The sequence below is a fragment of the Phocoena phocoena genome, chromosome 4, assembly GCF_963924675.1.
Source record: "Phocoena phocoena chromosome 4, mPhoPho1.1, whole genome shotgun sequence".
NCBI lineage: Eukaryota > Metazoa > Chordata > Mammalia > Artiodactyla > Phocoenidae > Phocoena > Phocoena phocoena.
Window position 1 is genome coordinate 64,885,398 of NC_089222.1, and position 20,193 is coordinate 64,905,590.

Here is a 20,193-nt window from a genome sequence, read left to right on the forward strand (position 1 = left end):
AAATGGATTGGGGGGGACCTTGAAGATGGCAGAAGAGTAAGACGCGGAGATCGCCTTCCTCCCACGGATACACCAGAAATACATCCACACGTGGAACAACTCCTACAGAACACCTACTGAAGGCTGGCAGAAGACCTCAGACCTCCCAAAAGGCAAGAAACTCCCACGTACCTGGGTAGGGCAAAAGAAAAAACAGAGACAAAAGAATAAGGACGGCACCTGCACCAGTGGGAGGGAGGGAGATGCAAGAGGGAAGAGATATGGGGACATATGTATATGTATAACTGATTCATATGTGTTAGCATACGGTATTTGTTTTTCTCTCTCTGACTTACTTCACTCTGTATGACAGACTCTAGAATTCTTTACTCAGTGAAATATCTTTAGAATTAAAAGGCTAAATAAAGAATTTTTCAAATGTACAAACCATATAGAGCTGCGTTACAAGAAATGGTAAAGGAAATCCTTTCACTAGAATTACACTATATGGAAACCTGGATTTATACACAAGAATGATAAGCACTGATAAATACAAATAGATAAATATAAAGAATATTTTTTATGAATTAAATCTTTTAAAAAGATAGTTAACTATGACAATAATAACATATTGGTGTGTTTATAACATGTAGTAGTAAAATGTAGAAGTACAAAGCACAAAGACCTGGATAAGAGAAATGGAGGTATGTTGTTGTAAATTCTTAGAGCATATGCAAAATGAAATTCTGCTACTTGAAGGTAGATTGTGATAGTTAAAACTACTAAGATAAGAAAGGAGATAAAGTGAAATCATAAAAAAATTCAATTACTTAAAAGAAGGCAGAAAAAGGGAAAAGAAGAACAGATAGAAAAAGAAAACAAATAGCAAGATGGTGGTTTTAAACCTAACTATAACAATTATCACAGTAAATGTAAATGTTCTAAAACTCTAACTAAAAGGCAGATATTGTCAGATTGGATTAAAAAAGAAAGCCCAACAACACGCTTCCTATAAGAAAGTCAGTTTAAATATACAGACACAAATACATTAAAAGTAAAACAATGAAAAAAGATATACCATGGCAACACTAGTTAACCAGAGTGGCTATATTAGTTATGAATATAATTATAATAACATAAATTTCAAAGCAAAGAATATTACTAGGGATAAAGAGAGGTCATTTCATAATGGTAAAGAGGGCAAGTCATTAAGAAAACATAATAGTCCTAAACATCTCTACCTCTAGTTCTTTACCCAAAAGGAATGAAAGCTGTCTGTCCAAAATTTGTATACGAACGTTCATATTTTATTTTTAATAGCCCAAAACTGGAAACAACCCAAATGTCCATCAGCACATGAATGGATAAACAAATTGTGGAATATCTACCTGTATACTGAAATACTAATCAGCAATAAAAATATGTTAATTACTGATACTCACAACAACATGGATGAATTTTTAAATTATTATGCTGAGTGAAAGAAGCCACATGGAAAAGAGTACATACTGTATCAATCTATTCATATAAAATCTAGAAAATGCAATCTGGCTTATAGTGACAACAAGCAGATCAGTGGCTGTATGGAGATGGAGATGGAGATGGGTGGGTAGGGAGGGTGGGAGAAAGGGATGATAAAGGAAACTTTTGAGGCTGATGAATATCTTCATTATATTGATATGGTGCTGATTTTATTGGTGTATACAGACATAAAAACTTATTAATTGTACATTTTAAACATGTACAATTTATTTTATGCCAAATTGTGCCTCGATAAAGCTGTTTAAAACAAAAGTGTCAAAAAAACCAAAAAACAAAATTGTCGTCATGTGCAGATAACATAATACTCTACATAGAGTACCCTAAAGTCTTCATGCAAAAACTGTTAGAATAAATGAATTCAGCAAGGTAGCAGGATACAAAATTAATATATAGAAATCGGTTGCATTTCTTTATACTAGCAATGAAATATCAGAAAAAATTTTAAAATCCTGTTTAAAATTGCATCAAAAAAACCCCACAAAAATCCTAGGAATAAACCTAACCAAGGAGGTGAGAACTATAAAACATTGATAAAGGAAGTTGAAAATGATTCAAAGAAATGGAATAATACCCTATGCTCTTGGATTGGAAGAATTAATATTGTTAAAATGGTCATACTACCCAAAGCAATCTATAGATTTAATGTGATCCTTATCCAATTACCCATGACATTTTTCACAGAACTAGAACAATAATCCTAAAATTTATACAGAACCACAAAAGATCCAGAATTGCCAAAGCAATCCTGACGAAAAAGAGCAAAGCTGGAGGCATAACCCTCCCGGACTTCAGATAATACTACAAAGCTACAGTAATCAAAACAGCATGGTATTTGCACAAAAAACAGACATATTGATCAATGGAACAGAATAGAGAGCCCAGAAATAAACCCATACACTTGAGGTTAATTAATCTTCGACAGTGGAGAATATACAGTGGAGATACGACAGTCTCTTCAGCAAGTGGTGTTGGGAAAGCTGGACAGCCACATGTAAATCAATAAAGTTAGAACACACCCTCACGCCATACACAAAAGTAAATTCAAAATGGTTTAAAGACCTAAATATAAGATATGACACCATAAAACTCCTAGAAGAGAACATAGGCAAAACATTATCTGACATAAATCATAGCAATATTTTCTTAGATCATTTTTCCAAGGCAAAAGAAATAAAAGCAAAAATAAACAAATGGTACTTAATCAAACTTAAAAGCTTCTGCACAGCAAAGGAAACCATCAACAAAATGAAAAGATGACCTACAGAATGGGAGAAAATATTTGCAGATGATGCAATTGACAAGGGGTTAATATCCAAAATATACAAACAGCTCATAAAACTGAATGTAAAAAAACGCAATCAAAAAATGGACAGAAGACTTAAGTAGACATTTCTCCAAAGAAGACATATAGATGGCCAACAGGCACATGAAAAGAAGCTCAACATCACTAATTATTAGAGAAATGCAAATCAAAATCACAATGAGGTATCACCTCACACCAGTCAGAATAGTCATCATGAAAAAGTCTACAAATAATAAATGCTAGAGAGTGTGGGGAGAAAAGGGAACCCTCCTACACTGCTGGTGGGAATGTAAATTGGTGCAGCCACTATGGAAAACAGTATGGAGGTTCCTTAAAAAACGAAAACTAGAACTACCATATGATACAGCAATCCCACTTCTGGGCAGAGAAGAAAACTCTAATTTGAAAAGATACATGCACCTTAATGTTCATAGCAACACTATTTACAACAGCCAAGACGTGGAAGCAACCTATGTGTCCATTGACAGATGAATGAATAAAGAAGATGTGCTGTATATATATATACAAGGACTATTATTCAGCCATAAAAAGAATGAAATAATACTATTTGCAGCAACGTGGGTAGACCTAGAGAGTATCATACTAAGTGAAGTAAGTCAACAGACAAAGATAAATATTACATGATATCACTCATTTGTGGAATCTAAAATATAATACAAATGAATTTATTTATAAAACAGAACCAGACTCACAGACATAGGAAACAAACTGATGTTACTAAAGGGAAAGGGAGTGGGGGAGGAGTAAATTAGGAGTATGGGATTAACACATACATACTACCACATATAAAATAGATAAGCGACAATGATTTACTGTATAGCACAGGAAACTATATCCAGTATCTTGTAATAACCTATGATGGAAAATAATCTGAAAAAATATATACCAGAATGACTTTGTTGTATACGTGAAACTGACACAATATTATATATATATATATATATATATATATATATATATATATATTTGGTTGCATGGGTCTTAGCTGTGGCATGCAAACTCTTAGTGGTGGCATGCATGTGGGATCTAGATCCCTGACCAGGGATCGAACCTGGGCCCCCTGAATTGGGAGCGCGGAGTCTTAACCACTGCACCACCAGGGGAAGTCCCTAATACAATATTATAAATCCACTATACTTCAATTAAAAAAACATTATTACAGCCTTTTCCAAAGATCCTTTGGTTACCAGAGCTTTGACTGGATCTTGAGCCACTGTTCTAGTCCTCGTTGAGGTCTACTGTTCAGTCCAGCAGTGGAAATGCTGGGGCCCAGAGGGACTGAGTGACACACAGTCCCATTGGTGTCCTACCTGCTCATGCTGCCTTACATGAAATAACCCTAACCCACACCCATCCAAGCACATCCCTCTGGGACTACCTCTTCCAGAGCACAGAGGTTTTGCCCAGGTGCCACATCACATACCCTTCTAAATGAGGGTACTTGGGCAGAGATGACTTGTTCCACCTTCTCTCTTAGTCTCTATATTACTTCTTACCTTTCAGTTGGGCTGTGTGGAAAGAGCGTCAAGCTAGAGGCAGAAAACTGGGTTTGTGCTAAATGGTGTGTGATCTTGCATAAGAAGGCTTATTCCCCACACCCAACCTCAGTTTTTCATCTGTTAACAGACAGACTTGCATTAAAATTGATGTTTACCAAAAGTTTTGAATGACATGAATAATGTTTGTGAATATAGTGCTAAGTGAAAAACAAAGCTGGATCCAAAATTATATATATACAGTCTGATTCCAGTTCTGTAAAAAATTTATGGAAAAAACCCTACAAGGATACATATGTATAAGGGTGTGTGTGTGTGTGTGTGTGTGTGTGTGTGTGTGTGTGTGTGCGTGTGTGTGTGTGATCACATTGGTAGATTTAGGTGATTTTGTTGTTTCTTTAGTTTTTTGTACTCTTCAGAAAATTTTTTTATTGATACAATGTGTTACTTTTAAAACTGGAAAAATATATTTAAAAAAATGGAGGGACTTTCCTTGAGACTCCAACAGTCAAGCTGCTGAAACATCTCAATAGCCTGAGGAACTAAATAAAAACCAGGAGAATGAAGTTCACATTGTTTATCCCACCTTTCCATTGGCATTCAGGGAAGGGTGATTTCAGCCCTTCCTGAGCTGACATCCTGACATGACATGTTGCTCAAGGCTCTGAGCCGGACCTCTGGACTCAGTGAAACCCCTGTCTGCTGTGCTTATGGACCCAACCATGCCCCCACCTGGCTCTGGGAATGAATAACTTAAAGCGGGTTGTTCTAGACCTGAGCTTGGAGCTTGATCTGATAGGCACAAACAGCCATATCAAATGAGAATAGAGTTTCTTCTTCTTGGGCAACAGGAAAAGGGTGGAATTTTCAACAGATGGCCTGATCTAAGGTGATTCCAGAACTTGGCTCTTCCTTATTGGCAGAGGCCCTGCTCTGTGGTGTCCACCTGTCCCTACATTCTTGTTTTTGGTGAATAGGGGCATCTAATTAAGACATTCATGGAAGGTGGCCCAACAGGAAAATGATTTGCTACATCACAAGTTACAAAAGAGGGTGAAAAAATGCTGTACATCTCCCTGGGCCAGCAGTCAGATAACTGCCCTTTCATGACTGGACCACAGGAGACTGATATACTGCATGCATGGGAAAACAGTGCATGACAAATCACTTCTCCAGGAGCAAGTCTCTGGAAGTTGTTCTGAGACCCCAAATGATACAGATATTGCAAATAAACATGGTGGTCAAATAAGCCAGCCAAGGTCTATTATCATCATTCATTATCTTTTCTCAAATATCACATAATGACGGATTCCCACTAAGTCCTTGTTTGGTACCTTGGAAACTTCAGCCACTGAAACAAACTCTGCCCAGACAATTTGGAACCTCAGGGAATGAAGTGTACTTCTCTCAGGTTCCTCTTGAAGTTCCAGATACTTGGACTAAGAACATCTCTGGTAAAAGAATCTGGGTAAAGAAAAGACGCTTTTCTTTGATTTTTTTTGCTGAGAGATTAGAATAATCTCAAAGCTTCCAGTTTGAAACTTTTCTTTCTACCATGAGAATGATTTATGTCATAAAATGCCCTCTCTATTCCCAATAAGATTTAAGACTTATTTATGACTTTAATCCATTTGACCAAAGGGCCCTAGACCTAGCACGCGTGGGTGAGCCTATACTTTGCACAGTCTTGCCCTGCTGCTGTCCCTGAAGAACTCAGGGAAGGCACCCAATCCTCTTAATCCTTGCTTTCTGGAGCTCTCTGAGAAGTCTGGATTTTGCTGAGTTTATGGTCCTGAGGCAATTCTCCTTCCCAACATGTTCTGCTTTCCATTCAGAGTGAATTTTTGATCTCATACAGTCTTTCAGTTACACACTGAAAACTCTATAAATCCTCTAGTTGCCCTTTCGGCAATGACTGGAAAAAAGATGAGAACTACATCTAGCACCCACTCGAAGAAATTCTCTCATCCTAAGTCTCTGTTACAATTAGTTCTCATTCAGTTGTATTATCTCTTACCTATTCTGCATGTGTGTATGTATGTATATAATATATATTGAAAGATACAAGAAAACTGCATCTTTATCCCTGGGCACATCCCAAGAGCTGGAATTCACCAATGTGCATCAATCTTTTCCAAACAATAATGCAAAGGAAATAAGGTCTGTCCATCTGAGTCTTTGTATGTGAAGCTCCAAGAGCAACCTGGGAGGAGACAGTCCCTGAGAGTCCTTCCATGAGAAGAGGATGCCCATCTGACACAATTGGAGACTGAGGTGCAGACTGAAGGAGATCTTGGCAGACATGATGAGTTGAGAATAGAGTGTACTTCTGGAGGGTGGCCTGAATAATAATTGCTAATATTTACTGAACATTTACTCTGCTCAGGCCCTATACTAAGCATTTACACACAAAACTCACTTAACTTTCATATCAACACTTACTGTCATCTCATGTTACAGATGGGGAAAACTGAGGCACAGAGACATTGTTCAAACATACCGAAGGTTTCAGAGCTAGGTGTTGTCAGAGCTGGGTGTCAAACCCAGGAAGTCTGTCTCTGAAGACCAGATTCTTAAACAATATGCTTATTACCTGACCCAGCTTAGGTTGACAGTGTCCAGGAAATTTGTGCTACATCTTAGAACAGAGGTCAAGGAGGATAATCTTTGCTCTTTCCAGTTTTACTAGGAGCTTCTGCACTTGGGACTGTGCCTGTCAATAGCCTCTCAACAGAGGAATGGCCTCCCATTGATAAATGTGCCAGGGAAGGTTCCACATCAGTCACGACCCAAGAGACGGTGCATGGACAGCCAGGCATCATGATGGGGGCTCACTGGGAATGCAGCCTTGATCATTCCACTAGGACCTAACCAAATTGGTGCCTTTACGTGGAGACAAACCTTAGTCCAAGGCACCTCAAGAGAGACCATTGCTTCCTATCTTGGTGCAGAAAGAGCAGCAGCTTGGAGGATGGACAATTCTGGATTGAATCCCTAGCTCCTCAGCTCCGCACAGTGGTATGTAAACTCTTACAGCCTCAGCTCCTCAGTGTGTGACGTGGCATGATTGCAAAGGCTAAGGTGAAACATGCAATAAAGCAGGTGCCTGGCAAATAGATCTTCAAAACAACATTAGCTGGCTTCCTCTTGCTCCTCCTCAACTTGTTCAAACAAGTGCATGTAAATATTGTGGGAAATCAACCAGAGCCACACTCTTACCCTCTTTCCGTAACCCCCTTCAGCCATTCACTGGTAGCGTCATCTCCACCTCAGCCCTACGGCCATTTCTCCCCAGACACTCTCTGTCTCTCCTCTTTTCCTCTGCCCACTCCTCCCCTCACCGTACACTTTCTCCTTTTCCCCTCTTTGGCTAGGCAGACCTGTCAGAGGTAAACATCTAATGAGCTGACAAAGTCCTGACCTGCCCTGTTTTGGGACAAATGAAGCAAGACCCTTCATCCAGCCTCAGAATCCCAACACATTTGAGTGTCAGGGGCCCCAGAGGTGGAGGCAGACAACATCTGCTCAAAGGCATACAATTACATGGAGACAAAACTGCTGGTTAGATTCCCCGCCTTCCCAAGGATGGGGTACTGCCCACTCCTCCCCCAAAGACTTACCCACGTCGGGGGCACAAGCCTCGTCTGCTTTGGCAGCATTATCTGCATTCTGTATGTTGGAATCTGGGGAATAAAAAGAAGATGTAGTGACCAGCCCATGCCCTCTAGGTTTTTAGAGAGGCAGGTAGGAGGCTTTCCCACAAAGTCTGGATCACTTGGGTTATGCCCATGTCTCTGGTGTCAGCTGGGTTCATGCTCACTTATTGGGTTGGTAGTGTCTCCCCATTATAGCCCAAACTCCAGAAAGACAGTAACTACACCCTTCCCTCCTGTGACTCTCCCAGGCTAGTCCCAGCCTGGGCACAAGAGCTGAATGTGCTCTCCAGGGATTGGCAGCTTTTGTGGAAGGCCCACCTGCCCCTGCCATACATTAGTTTGTGCCTCCTCTTCTCCCCATCCTCTCCTCTGATCCTGAGTGGCAGGAATTATGCCCTTTTTATTTCTCTTACTGAGAGATCCATCAGACAGGGCTTCCTGAAAGGGTAGGAGTCTTGGTTCCCTGGTCTCTGTTTCCCCCTCTTCCCCATAGGGAAGTTACCAGGCACAGAGGACCATCTAGGAGTGCAGGCTGAACCTGTGGCAAGTGGGCTAGAGCTGCAAAATCTCCCTTCCATCTTGGGGAATGCTGGTCCACGTACCTGGGCCACTGGCTTCGCTGTTACTGGCCCCCTCCTTTGGGTGGGATGGGGTCTCCTGTCTGGGCTTCTGGCTGAAGGCCAGGAAGAGGTGTGTGCTCAGTGGCTGTGGAAGGTCCACCTCCAGGTACGCCCTCATGAACAGCTTGAAGACGTCATAGCTAATAGGCTGAGAAGGGATAAAGAGGGAAAAGTCAGTGGAGAGAAGTGAAGAGACAGAGGGTGGGAGAGCAGAAGAAGGAATGGGGGAGCTGGCAATGGAAAGGGAAGCAGAAGGGAGTGGAGTGATTGGTGGGGGCAGGAATGAAAAGGCCTGGGAGTTGATAGAGGGTGAAAAGCATAGGCAGTGGGGGTAGAACGTGAGGAAGAGAAGACGCTGTTGGTTGTGTGTTGGGGCTTGGTGGGCCATGGAACCATGGGAGGCTTTCGTGACAAGGCATGTCTAAGTTTAGGAAGAAAAGGGGGTGCTGAAGACTGAGCACTGGGAGTGAGGGCTCTGCCTGAGTCGGGGACCACATGGGGGTCTTGTCTCTAATGGGCAGGACTAGGTCAGTGCCCTGGAATCCTAGGTAAGATGAAGAAGAATGGTAGGGAGAGGGAGGCAGGGAGGACAAGACAGGGGTATGGGATTAAGAGATACAAAATACTATGTATAAAATAAAAAGCAACAAGGATATATTGTACGGCACAGGGAAATATAGCCATCACTCTGTAATAACTTTAAATGGAGTGTAATCTATAAAAATATTGAATCACTATGCTGTATACCTCAAACCAATATAATATCATAAATGAACTGTATCGCAAAAAAAAAAAAAAAAGGACGAAGAGGGATGTAGTTGAAAACACAAGGAGAAGAAATCGCTCTTCTGCGGTATGTCAATTTTCTGCTTATGCTGTGAGGGATGTGATTCCTGAGGATTCAGGTCTCAGAAAATAAAAAAGAACAGGCTCCATCTTTCATTACTTTCATAACTGACCTTCTTTGGACAACCCTCAAGATACCAGGGGAGGGAGTGTGTCTGGCTCGACTGCTCTCAGAACATGTCCTTGTGAAGGTTTCAGGCACCAGGAGAGAAGAACAGGAAGCCAAGGACGGAAGGTAAAACCAAGAAACATGCCAAAACCTCTCCCTGCTGTATGTCGCCCAGTGCTGCCTGGCTTCTGGTCCCAGGTTGGGAGAACTGTGCCAGAAAGGGCTGCTGCACTCAGCAAACACTCGGCAACAACGGTGCGCAGTGAGTCATCACTGGCTTGTGCTTTGATGGCATCAGATTCTTCATCAAATCAGCAGATGCTCCTGGAAATCATCTGAGGAAGCACTCCTCCAAGATCTGCTGTGCAGGCTTTTGTGAATAATAGCGATAAAAATCCCTTTTTGGGAGCCTACTTGGCTCTCTCTGAAAATGTTGGTAAGCATTTAACCCCTTGTCTCTTCTGGGAGATCTTGGAGCCTTTGCAGAACCAGAGTTGGCTGGCACGTGCACGATCAGGTTTTGGATACAAAGTCCTGGTCCTTAAAACAAGCAATGCCCTCTGGACCCCACTGGGAGGGAGCTTGCGAGGCAGTTTCTCCTTAGCCCCAGGCTGGGCTATTTAAACATCTCTTTAGCAGAGTAAAGGAAGCCTGATTCAGTTGGACAGAGGATAATGAAGGCTCATTACCAGATGAAGGCATCTCTAAGCAAATGGTGGACTTACATTTCTTGTGACAGGCATCAATCTCTATTTCTCTGCCTTTCCTGCCCCAGAATCTCTGTGGCTCTCTCTTGTACTCTTTCTGTCCCTGTCTCCACTGCCTCAACACCTCAGAATGTCCCTTCCACACACATCCTCTTTTTCCCAGTACACATCAGCAAAGTCTTTTCCTCCCACTTTCCCAGCGGAACCCATAATGACCTGCAATTCCACCCTCCCTGCCTCTGATGGCATCTCCCAGCACCTGCTTGTCTACCTGCAAGCACGTTCAGGTCACTCTTCCAAAGAAACTGCCGGCTGCTCGAGCTACTAGCCTGTGCTTCTTCCCTTCCCCTTCACACTTCTCCTCACCTCCTTAATCCATTCGATTTGGATTCTAGCGTATCATCTCTGAATCTGCTCTCTTGAAGGTCACAAATTCAATGGTCTTTGTTTTAGATCTTCTCATCTTTATTATTAATTTATTTTAAAAGGCTCTTTGTGCATCGTCCTTTCCTTTGCACTATTTTAATCGACCAGTACTGTTTTACAATATAGTTTTGAGTTCCAAAATGTTGTTAATTTTTTTTCTGGTTGGTCTCAAATTGAAAACTATCAGCATATTTCTGGAAAACAGCGTATACTAAATGATTTAGTAAAAAAGGAAATTCAGTTAAACAAAGTCTTACATGATGCTCTTAAAAAACCAAAGCTGAAAGATCTTCAAACAAGATCAGTGTGAGATTCAGGAGACCTCGTGGCTGGTCTGAGGTCCACCACATTTTCCTCCTTTTTTGAACCTCAGGTTTTTCTTTAGCAAACTGTGAATGCTGGACCAGAAGATCTCAAGCTCTAAACTTCTATTGGGTTCTTCCTTAAACCAGTTCCTCTTTCTGACCCTACAGTTTCTATTTATGTCAATGGCAGCATTATCCTCCAAATATTCCAGGCTCACCTTGAACTCCCAGTTGTCTGAGATCAATTCTTGTCCCTTCCTTCTTTCCACTGTTCTTTCGCAACGTCTGTCATATCCAGGTCTTTTCTGTATCCATTGCCCGTCGGCCCCACCCTGACGAGGCAGCTGTTGAAGTCCCCCATGCTCCTGGTTTTCTACTCCTGTTCCATGTGTCCTATCTGGACAACTGCAACACCCCTCAAAGGCTTCCTTGCCTCCACCTCCATCTGTTAGTCCTCTCATCTTTTCCATCCTTGCCAAGGTGATCTTCCCAAAGCACAGCTCTGATCAGACTGCCTCCCAACTCAAAAACTTTCCATGGCTTCTAATTGCCCATGGGAGAGTTGACATCATTTGTCTCCAAACTTTTAAAATCATGCGCCCTTCTGTAAGATTTTCAAGCACACATTGTCATTTATCTTTACTTATACATTATAAATACGTACTACTCTGCTCCGCTACTATACATTATAAAAGACACACAAAGAAATTAGAAATTAGATGAGCTAAAAATCAATGTAAATAGAAAGTCTAATATGCAGGATTCCTACAGTCCAGTGGATCGTCCTGTGTACTCCCTGAATCCTTTGGGATTCACAGCCCTACCACAATCCCACTCCAACCTAGACTTGTAGCTACTTCAAGTTCGGAGACCATTCTGCTCTTTTCTCCTACAATTCTCTGTGTGTACCTTCACATTCTGCCCACACTGATCTCTGTGTTCTTTCCTGGCCAAGCTTCCATGTACTTACATGAACTGTTTTCTCCTCTACCTGTTAAAATTCCAGTTATCCTTTATGGCCCAACTCAGATGCCACCCCTTCCAGGAAGCCTGGTATGATCTCTTGTGCCTGAATTGCTATACATTTCCACGTTGGTTCCTGACTTGGGACACCCATATCTGCTGCCCTCGCAATATATAGTTGTTCATGACATACACACCTTAGTTCCTCGACTAGATCTAGAGCTCCTGGAAGGTAGGGAAATGTCTTATTTCATCTTTGTATCCTCCACACCACCTAGCACGGTATTTCCTAATAGGTATTTTAATGGACGTTGGGTTTCTAGTCGGTACACTTGGCTGTCATCAATCATTGTGGGGTCTGTTCAGTCAACATATATGTACTGAGTCTCCCAAGTACAAGACACAGTGCTGGGCACCACTGGAGAACACACCAGTGAATTAGGCATGAGTCCATACCTTTAAGAGACTCAGTGGGAAAGGTATTGAAATAATTCTAACACAGGGTCAACAGTGGTGAGTGTCACAGCAGAAGAACTGACAAACTATTATGAGAACTTAGAAAACCATGATGATTGAACACATGTCCAACCATTTATGGCCCTATCCTGGGGAACAAAATGGCATAAAATAAGCCCAGAAACACAGAGCATTCATGTCAGAAGAGCTCAGAGGAGACTAGATCTCCTTACATCACTGAGACTCTGGAATTTTACTGATTTGCCCCAGCCAGCTAGCAGCAAAGCGAGACCAGAAGCCTGATCGTCTGACACCTAGTCCAATGCTCCTGCTCTAGTATCTGATCTGTCCCAGGCCCTGGTGCTGACATCGTGTTCCCTGCCATTCCCTCTAAGCACCCCAAGTTCAGTAGGCAAGGAAATGTGACTGAGGGCCACTCCCAAAGTGATATCTGGATTGCAAAAGAGTAAGTTCTTTATGAGCACAGGCCAGGCTCAGGGTAGGTGCTTGGTACATGTGTGATGGGTAGGGAGTGGCCCATACTCTGCCCAAACCAGATAAACAACCACTATGTAGCATGCTGACAACTCTCAGAGCCCTGAGCAACATCTTAGACACTGCCATTGTTCAGATATTTTTTCTTTTTCCCCAGAAACTGCAACTTTCATGTGGAAACTAGCTAGGCAATTGTTAATTCTTCCACAGGTCAAAGAAGGAAGGAGAACTAGATGGAGCGTTTATTGAGCATTGTACATATGTGATCTTACTTAAGTCTCAAAACAACAGTGTGACGTGGTACTATTACTGCCATTTTGTGGATGAAAAAAATTTTGAGAACATAAATGACTTGCTCAAGTCATAAAGCAAGTGGCAGAGCTGTGCTTTTGTGCTAAGGTGTGCCTGAGTCTAAGATCATGGTGATACCAGGCCCCCCTACCTTTTTGGTTGCACTGTTTCCGTCTGCTTTCTGGCCATCTTCAGCTGTGCTCTGTTCTCCAGAGAATCACTCGGTGCCGATGGGCAAGGGCACGCTTGTCATGGCCAGATGGAGCCCTGCCACTCTGCAAACTTTTATTCCCAGCCACCCTTTCCTAGCAACCTGCCCCTTCCCACTGCTAACTCATTTCTTGTTGAGACATTTTAGCAGCAGTAAGCCACCAAACTCAAGAGAATTTAAACCCTTGTTGTTTCTGAACCCCGTGCTGGGACATTATACCTACTTGAAGCCAGCCACACTGTGAGAGAGAATGAAATCAGAGTGACGGAGCTCCCCTAGGACACGGCAGAGTGGGGGCCAGCCTGATGGAGGCAGGGGCCTGCTTCTGAAAGCTCCTACGGCCTTCACACCCTTGGCAGCCCTGACCAAACTGTTCCCCTCCCACTCTCGTCAGCTTCAGGGCGGACAGGCGAAGGAGCAGCCCCCGCCAGTCTTTGTTCCTGTGTTTTTGGAGGTGGGGGTGGGGACTGGGGGACTACAAGTTCTTTGCTGGCTTTGGCATCATTTCCACATGGTTCCTCCTCAGGAATGTTCTTTGAAAGGGTGCATTCTCAATCTGGCTCCTGTTCTGGCACCCTTCCTCCTGCTTCATTCTCAGGTGATCAGTACATTTTATTCAAAGCACCTCTCAGGTGTACCTCGAGGGTGTGGGCTCTGTTGATTCACTTCCAGGGCCCAGAAGAGAAGGAGTTGACTCAAGGTTTGTTGAAAGGATGACAATATGAATAAATAAGCGGCCAGCCTCCTTCCAAGTTTGTCCTGCTGATCAGTTGCTTTTCTGCTATTAGCCCTCATAAAAGGACCCAGGACCGGGGAAAAGGGAGTTGAGTTTAAAACATTTTGGCGAAAGGTAATAGAAGGGTAATAATAATGGGCACTATTTTTAAGTGTCCTTAAAGTGTTAGACATTTTGCAAAAAGCATCTTATTTAATTCACTCATCTGCAAGCTTCAAGGTCTTTCTTTTTGGTTGTTTTATATATTCAGTTCACAGAAGAGGAAACTGAGGCCCAGAGAGGTGAAATATTCAAGGCCACATTGCTGGTTCGCAGCAAAGCTAGGAGTCTAACCTAAGAGCATAACTTCCAGGGTCATGGCTCTTAAACTTGGCCCTGCCAGTAGGAAGTAAGTTCTGGAGGGGAGGAACTATGCTTTCTCATCTTCATATCTTCTACGGCATCCAGCACAGTGCCTGGATGCTCAAGAAACATTAGATGAGCTGAATCTGAAAGTAGGGGAGGTCTTGCATGCACTTATTCATTCAGCAAATGTTTGTTGAGTGCCTGCTATAAGCCAGATACTCTTCTGGGCACTGGGGACATAGCAGTGAACAAAACTATTCTAGTCGGGGAGATAGACAATTAAATAAGTAAGTTATACAGTGTGACAGATGGTGAGAAGCACTAAGGAGGAAAATAAGGCAGAGCAGGAAGATAGGAAGTGTCAGGAAAGAGGGTTTAACATTTTAGATAGAGAATGTGACATTCACTGAGAAGGTGATTTGAGTAAACACTTGCAGGAGGTGAAGGAATGAATGACATGGATATCTGGGGGAGGCACATTGCAGGAAGAGGCCAGAGCATGGGCACAGGTGCTAAGGTTAGAGCAGCCTTGGCTTGTATGAAGGCATCAAGGAGGCTAATATGGCTGGGAAAAAATGGGAAGAAGAATAGCAAGATATGAGGTCCGATAGTAGGGGAGATGCAGATTGTAATGGTCCGATAGTAGGGGAGATACAGATTGTAATGACCTTGATTTTGACTCTGAGTACCAGGTGGGCAGACCATAAAAGATTGTGGAACACAGCAGTGACATGATTTGACTTCAGTTTTAACAGACTGCTCAGGATGTGTGTAAAGAATAGACTTTCAAGGTCAAGAGCAAAAACAGGGAGCCTAAGAGGAGACTATTGCAATAATCTGGGCAAAATATGGTGGTGCCTCAGGTCAGGGTGATAGCAGAGCAGGTAGTGAGATGTGTCTGGATTTTGGATGTATTTTGAAGGTAGAAATGATGGAGGCGGCTGATGAATTAGATGTGGGATGTGAGAAAAGTCAATGATGACTCCATAGTTTTAGGCAGAATAACTTGAAGCCTGGACTTGTCATTTACTGAAATGGGAAAGACTGATGGAAAAACAGGTTTTATAGAGGAAGATCAAGGAGCTCAGTTTAGCTTATGTTAACTTTGAGATACCTATTTGATTTTTAAGTGGAAATGTCAAGTAAAGGGGTAAGAGGAAAATCAGAAGAGTATAGTGTCCTGAAAACCAAGTGAAGGAAGTGTAGGAAGATTTGACCAATCAGGTGCAATGCTGTTAAGTAAAATGACTTGAGTTTTAGCCACATGCAGGTCCTTGGCTATTTTGACTAGTGATTTTAGTGTAGGCGTGGGGGTTACATGCTGCTTGAAGAGCTTTCAGAAAAGTGGGAAGAGGAGAAATTGGAGGCAATGAGTATAGACACATCTTTTGCACAGCTTACTTGTTATAAAGGACAGGAGAGAAATGAGGTGGTAGCTGGAGGGAGAAGTGGAGCCGGAAAAAGGTTTTTTAATGCAGGAGAAAGAGCAGTATGTTTATTTGTTGATGAGGAAGATCTAATACATAGAGAAAGCTGATGGGAAGGAGATGGAGTGAGAGTGAGAAAGGAATACGTTGTTGAAGCAATGTCTGTCAATAGACCAAAGAGGACAGGACTGAGTGCACAAGTGGAGGGGTTAGACTGAGATCAGAGCATGGAAAGCTTGTCCCTAATTACAGGAGAAAAGGTACAGCTAGGTGGGCACATAAGGTGAGGATTTGGGGGAAGATTGCTTCTGACTGTTTCTATTTTCTCAGTGATGTAGAAAACACAGTTGATAACTGGGAATTGAGAAAGGGAGGAGGAGTGAGAGATTTGAGGAGAGAAGAGAAGGTATGATGTGGCCTTCTAGGATAGTGAGAAGGTGAATAGACTTGAGGAACTTATGATTCCAGGTAGCACCAATGGCTCACTTGAAACTTGGGAGAAAACATGTTGAGAATCATGTTCTTCAAAGTGAGCTAAACTTCTAAGAGAGGAACAAATTATGGGAAGGCTAGAACGTGGGGCTTTTAAAGGCTTGAAATGAAAATGTTCTTACCTCATGTGGGTCATATTGTTTGAGGCTCCCACCCTCATTAAATTCAGCCAAGACATCATTTATCTTCTTGGAAGAATCTGGAGAGACATAATCCATATGTGAAACATGGTGAACAGTGAATGGGAGCTGGGCCAAGTAAATTCTCCGTGTCTAATCCTGATTATGATGGAGTGAGCCCTCATTCCAGAACCACATGGAGGAATGTCACCGTCATCTGCCCTTCTGCCCTCTCATTTATTTATTTTTTAGTATATTTTCTCTCTTTCTGTATGAAGTATCTTTCTAAACCACAAATCTGATTAGATCATGCCTCTGCTCAAAACCCTTACACAGCTCTTAACTTTCCCAGGATAAAGCCTAAACCCTTAGCTTGGTATACAAGTACTTGGTGATCTGACCTAGCCTATTCCTTATCTCTTCCCTTAATCTTTCACTCACTCAATTTTTCAGCCACATCAAACCACATTTCTAGAAATTTCTTAATATGCTCTGTACTTTTTCATGGAGTCTCTTCTCTGCATTACAAACTTCACTCAATTCTCAGTACCCAGCTCAAATGTCAACTCCTTTGAAAAGCCTTCCTTTACTAGTCAGAGTTAATCACTCCCTCCCCTGGCTCCCACATGGCTTGTACATAACTCCGTAACAGCACCTGTCATATGGTGTTATATTTATTAACTTGCCTTTCTTGCTCATCTCCTGCCTCAGTTCAACCTTGAGAGCTGTAAGCCTTTGTATACCATATCACGGCCTGACATATAACCAGTGTTCAGAAAACCAATATATTAGATGATCGAATAAACATCTGAGCAGAAATTTTAAAACATTTAAAATTTTGTTAATTAAATGGGATGGGTGGGCATCAAGCCTGGCGGGGTTCTGTCCTTGGTGCTGAAACAGAGACAGGATTCATAAAGCATGGTAGTTTAGAAAATTCTGCTTTCCATAGGAAATAATTTAGAAACTACTGGAGAAAATTGTGGAGTTCCTTTTCTTTTCTTTTCTTTTTTTTTAGTTTATAAGGGAATTCAGAGTCAAGAGAAGGGAGTCAATAATTGTCATTATAACATCTTGAGTAGTTACCAGTACTCTAGACATCAAAGAAAACCAGGATTTCTACACTCTCTCTGTCTCACAGTATTGTGGATAAATAAGAGCTTAAGCTCTATTATTGTCATAATTTAAACATCTGAACAAAGGGCAATGTCATTAAAAGCTGATATAGTGTTCCTTGGTGTTTGGGCTCTTTGTACAGAGGGCTATGCTTTCTTAGGCCTACGTAAAGTGGATGTGCTTGTGGGCTGGGCTGTTCTCCATGACTTTGCTGACTTGGATTCAATCAAGCACAAGTTATAATCATTTCAGGATTGAGACATATTGAGATGCCACAGGAAAACACTGCTGTTGCCTAAAAATGGACATTTCTTTCTGAAATTCGAAACAGATGTTGGAAAACTAATAGCTCAGTGAGATCCAGGCAGCAGATGCCATCAATTTGGGTTGTTTCCAGTCAATTCAGAAAACACTATGGAGAGTAAGATGTTGCTAGGTACTGCTGATGAACTAGTTAGGGACAGGATATGAATAACTGTGGTAATAATAGCTACCCCTTATTAAAGACCTTTACTGCATATTCTCATATGCTCTCCCCTACCAGTCCATGCAGATTTGGTAATATTTTCTTCAGTTCACAGATGAGGAAACTGAAAGTCAGAAAAGTTAAATGACTTGCCTAAGAGTCAGGGTTTTTTTTTTTTTTTTTTTGCGGTACGTAGGCCTCTCACTGCTGTGGCCTCTCCCGTTGCGGAGCACAGGCTCCGGACGCGCAGGCTCAGCGGCCATGGCCCACGGGCCCAGCCGCTCCGCGGCACGTGGGATCCTCCCGAACCGGGGCACGAACCCGCGTCCCCCGCATCGGCAGGCGGACTCTCAACCACTGCGCCACCAGGGAAGCCCGGAGAGTCAGGGTTTTGACTCAGGTCTAGTCTGGCTCAAAAGTCTGTATTCCTTTTCCTTAGGCACATTCACTATTACTTCCCAAACATTTGCTAACACAAGGAAAGGTGTAATTCATGCTGTGGCAATGATATGAAGTTCTTGGAAGCACAGAGTGGGGAAGAAGTAAAATAACAGTGAATAAGTAAAACTAGGATGAGAGAGGGGTTAAGGTGGGGATTGGGGATGCCCCATGAAGGAGGTAGCATTTGAGCTGGGGTGTAAAAATGAGTTAGGTTTTGAAAGGCAGACATGAAGTGGACAGGGCATTCTCAGAAGAGACAGGGTGAACAAAGATTTGAAGATGGGCACCACGGGACCTTTAGGCAAGGTTAGAACCAGAGAGTAGTCTGGGGACAGATTTGTGGGAGTACTGAATGCCGAGTTAAGGACATTGATTTCAAATTGTTGAAGACTTTTTGAGTAGTACAGTAACATAACCAGGTCTACTTTTTAAAAGCCACTCAGGCAACAGAATGGAAGAGAGGTTAGAATTAGGTCAGATTTCAGTTAAGGTCACACATAAATTATATTCAAATTATTCTATGAGTAGCTTAAATATTTAGGAAAAAACACTATATTTTAGAATCTATTTCAATGGGAGATTTTCAGCTCAGCCAGAATGGCCAAATTTTTTAAAAAATGAAAAATTTGGAGCATGGGTCTTCCTGGTGTGGCTTCTGCAAAAGTAGTACAGAGCCAGCATTCTGACTGAGAACCAAGAAAGTGATTTCACTTGAATTTTGTTTTGTTCTGTTTTCCCCATCTTTCGTTCCTGCTTAATTTTTCTCCATAGCTCTTACCACCATTTAATATACTATATATTTTACTTCCTTAGCTTTATTTTTTAAAAAACTTATTTATTATTATTTTTAACATCTTTATTGGAGTATAATTTCTTTACTATGGTGTGTTAGTTTCTGCTTTATAACAAAATGAATCAGCTATACATAATCCCCATACCTCCTCCCTCTTGCATCTCCCTCCCACCCTCCCTATCCTACCCCTCTAGGTGGTCACAAAGCACTGAGCTGATCTCCCTGTGCTATGTGGCTGCGTCCCACTAGCTATCTATTTTACATTTGGTAGTATATAAATGTCCATGCCACTCTCTCATTTTATCCCAGCTTACCCTTCCCCCTCCCCGTGTCCTCACGTCCATTCTCTACATCTGCATCTTTATTCCTGTCCTGCCCCTAGGTTCTCCAGAACCTTTTTTTTTTAGATTCCATATATATGTGTTAGCATATGGTATTTGTTTTTCTCTTTCTGACTTACTCCCCTCTGTATGACAGACTCTAGGTCCATCCATCTCACTACAAATAACTCAATTTCGTTTATATTTATGGCTGAGTAATATTCCATTGTATATATGTGCCACATCTTCTTTATCCATTCAGCTGTCAATGGACACTTAGGTTGCTTCCATGTCCTGGCTATTGTAAATAGAGCTGCAATGAACATTTTGGTACATGACTCTTTTTGAATTATGGTTTTCTCAGGGTATATGCCCAGTAGTGGGATTGCTGGGTCATAGGGCAATTCTATTTTTAGTTTTTTAAGGAACCTCCATATTGTTCTCCATAGTGGCTGTATCAATTTACATTCCCACCAACAGTGCAAGTGGGTTCCCTTTTCTCCACACCCTCT

The 20,193-nt window shown here is 42.0% G+C and overlaps 1 protein-coding gene across 4 annotated transcripts in view; it reads right to left on the minus strand.

Moving 5' to 3' along the window:
* DGKG (diacylglycerol kinase gamma) overlaps nt 1-20,193 on the minus strand; it is a 165,435-nt gene that overhangs the window by 133,481 nt on the left and 11,761 nt on the right. For all 4 annotated transcript variants that reach the window (XM_065876667.1, XM_065876666.1, XM_065876665.1 and 1 more), the window contains exons 2-4: nt 16,549-16,625; nt 8,600-8,765; nt 7,962-8,024 (exon numbers count right to left, since the gene is read on the minus strand). In XM_065876667.1, coding sequence (XP_065732739.1) covers nt 7,962-8,024; nt 8,600-8,765; nt 16,549-16,625 — 306 coding nt within the window. The remainder of the gene's footprint in view (nt 1-7,961; nt 8,025-8,599; nt 8,766-16,548; nt 16,626-20,193) is intronic.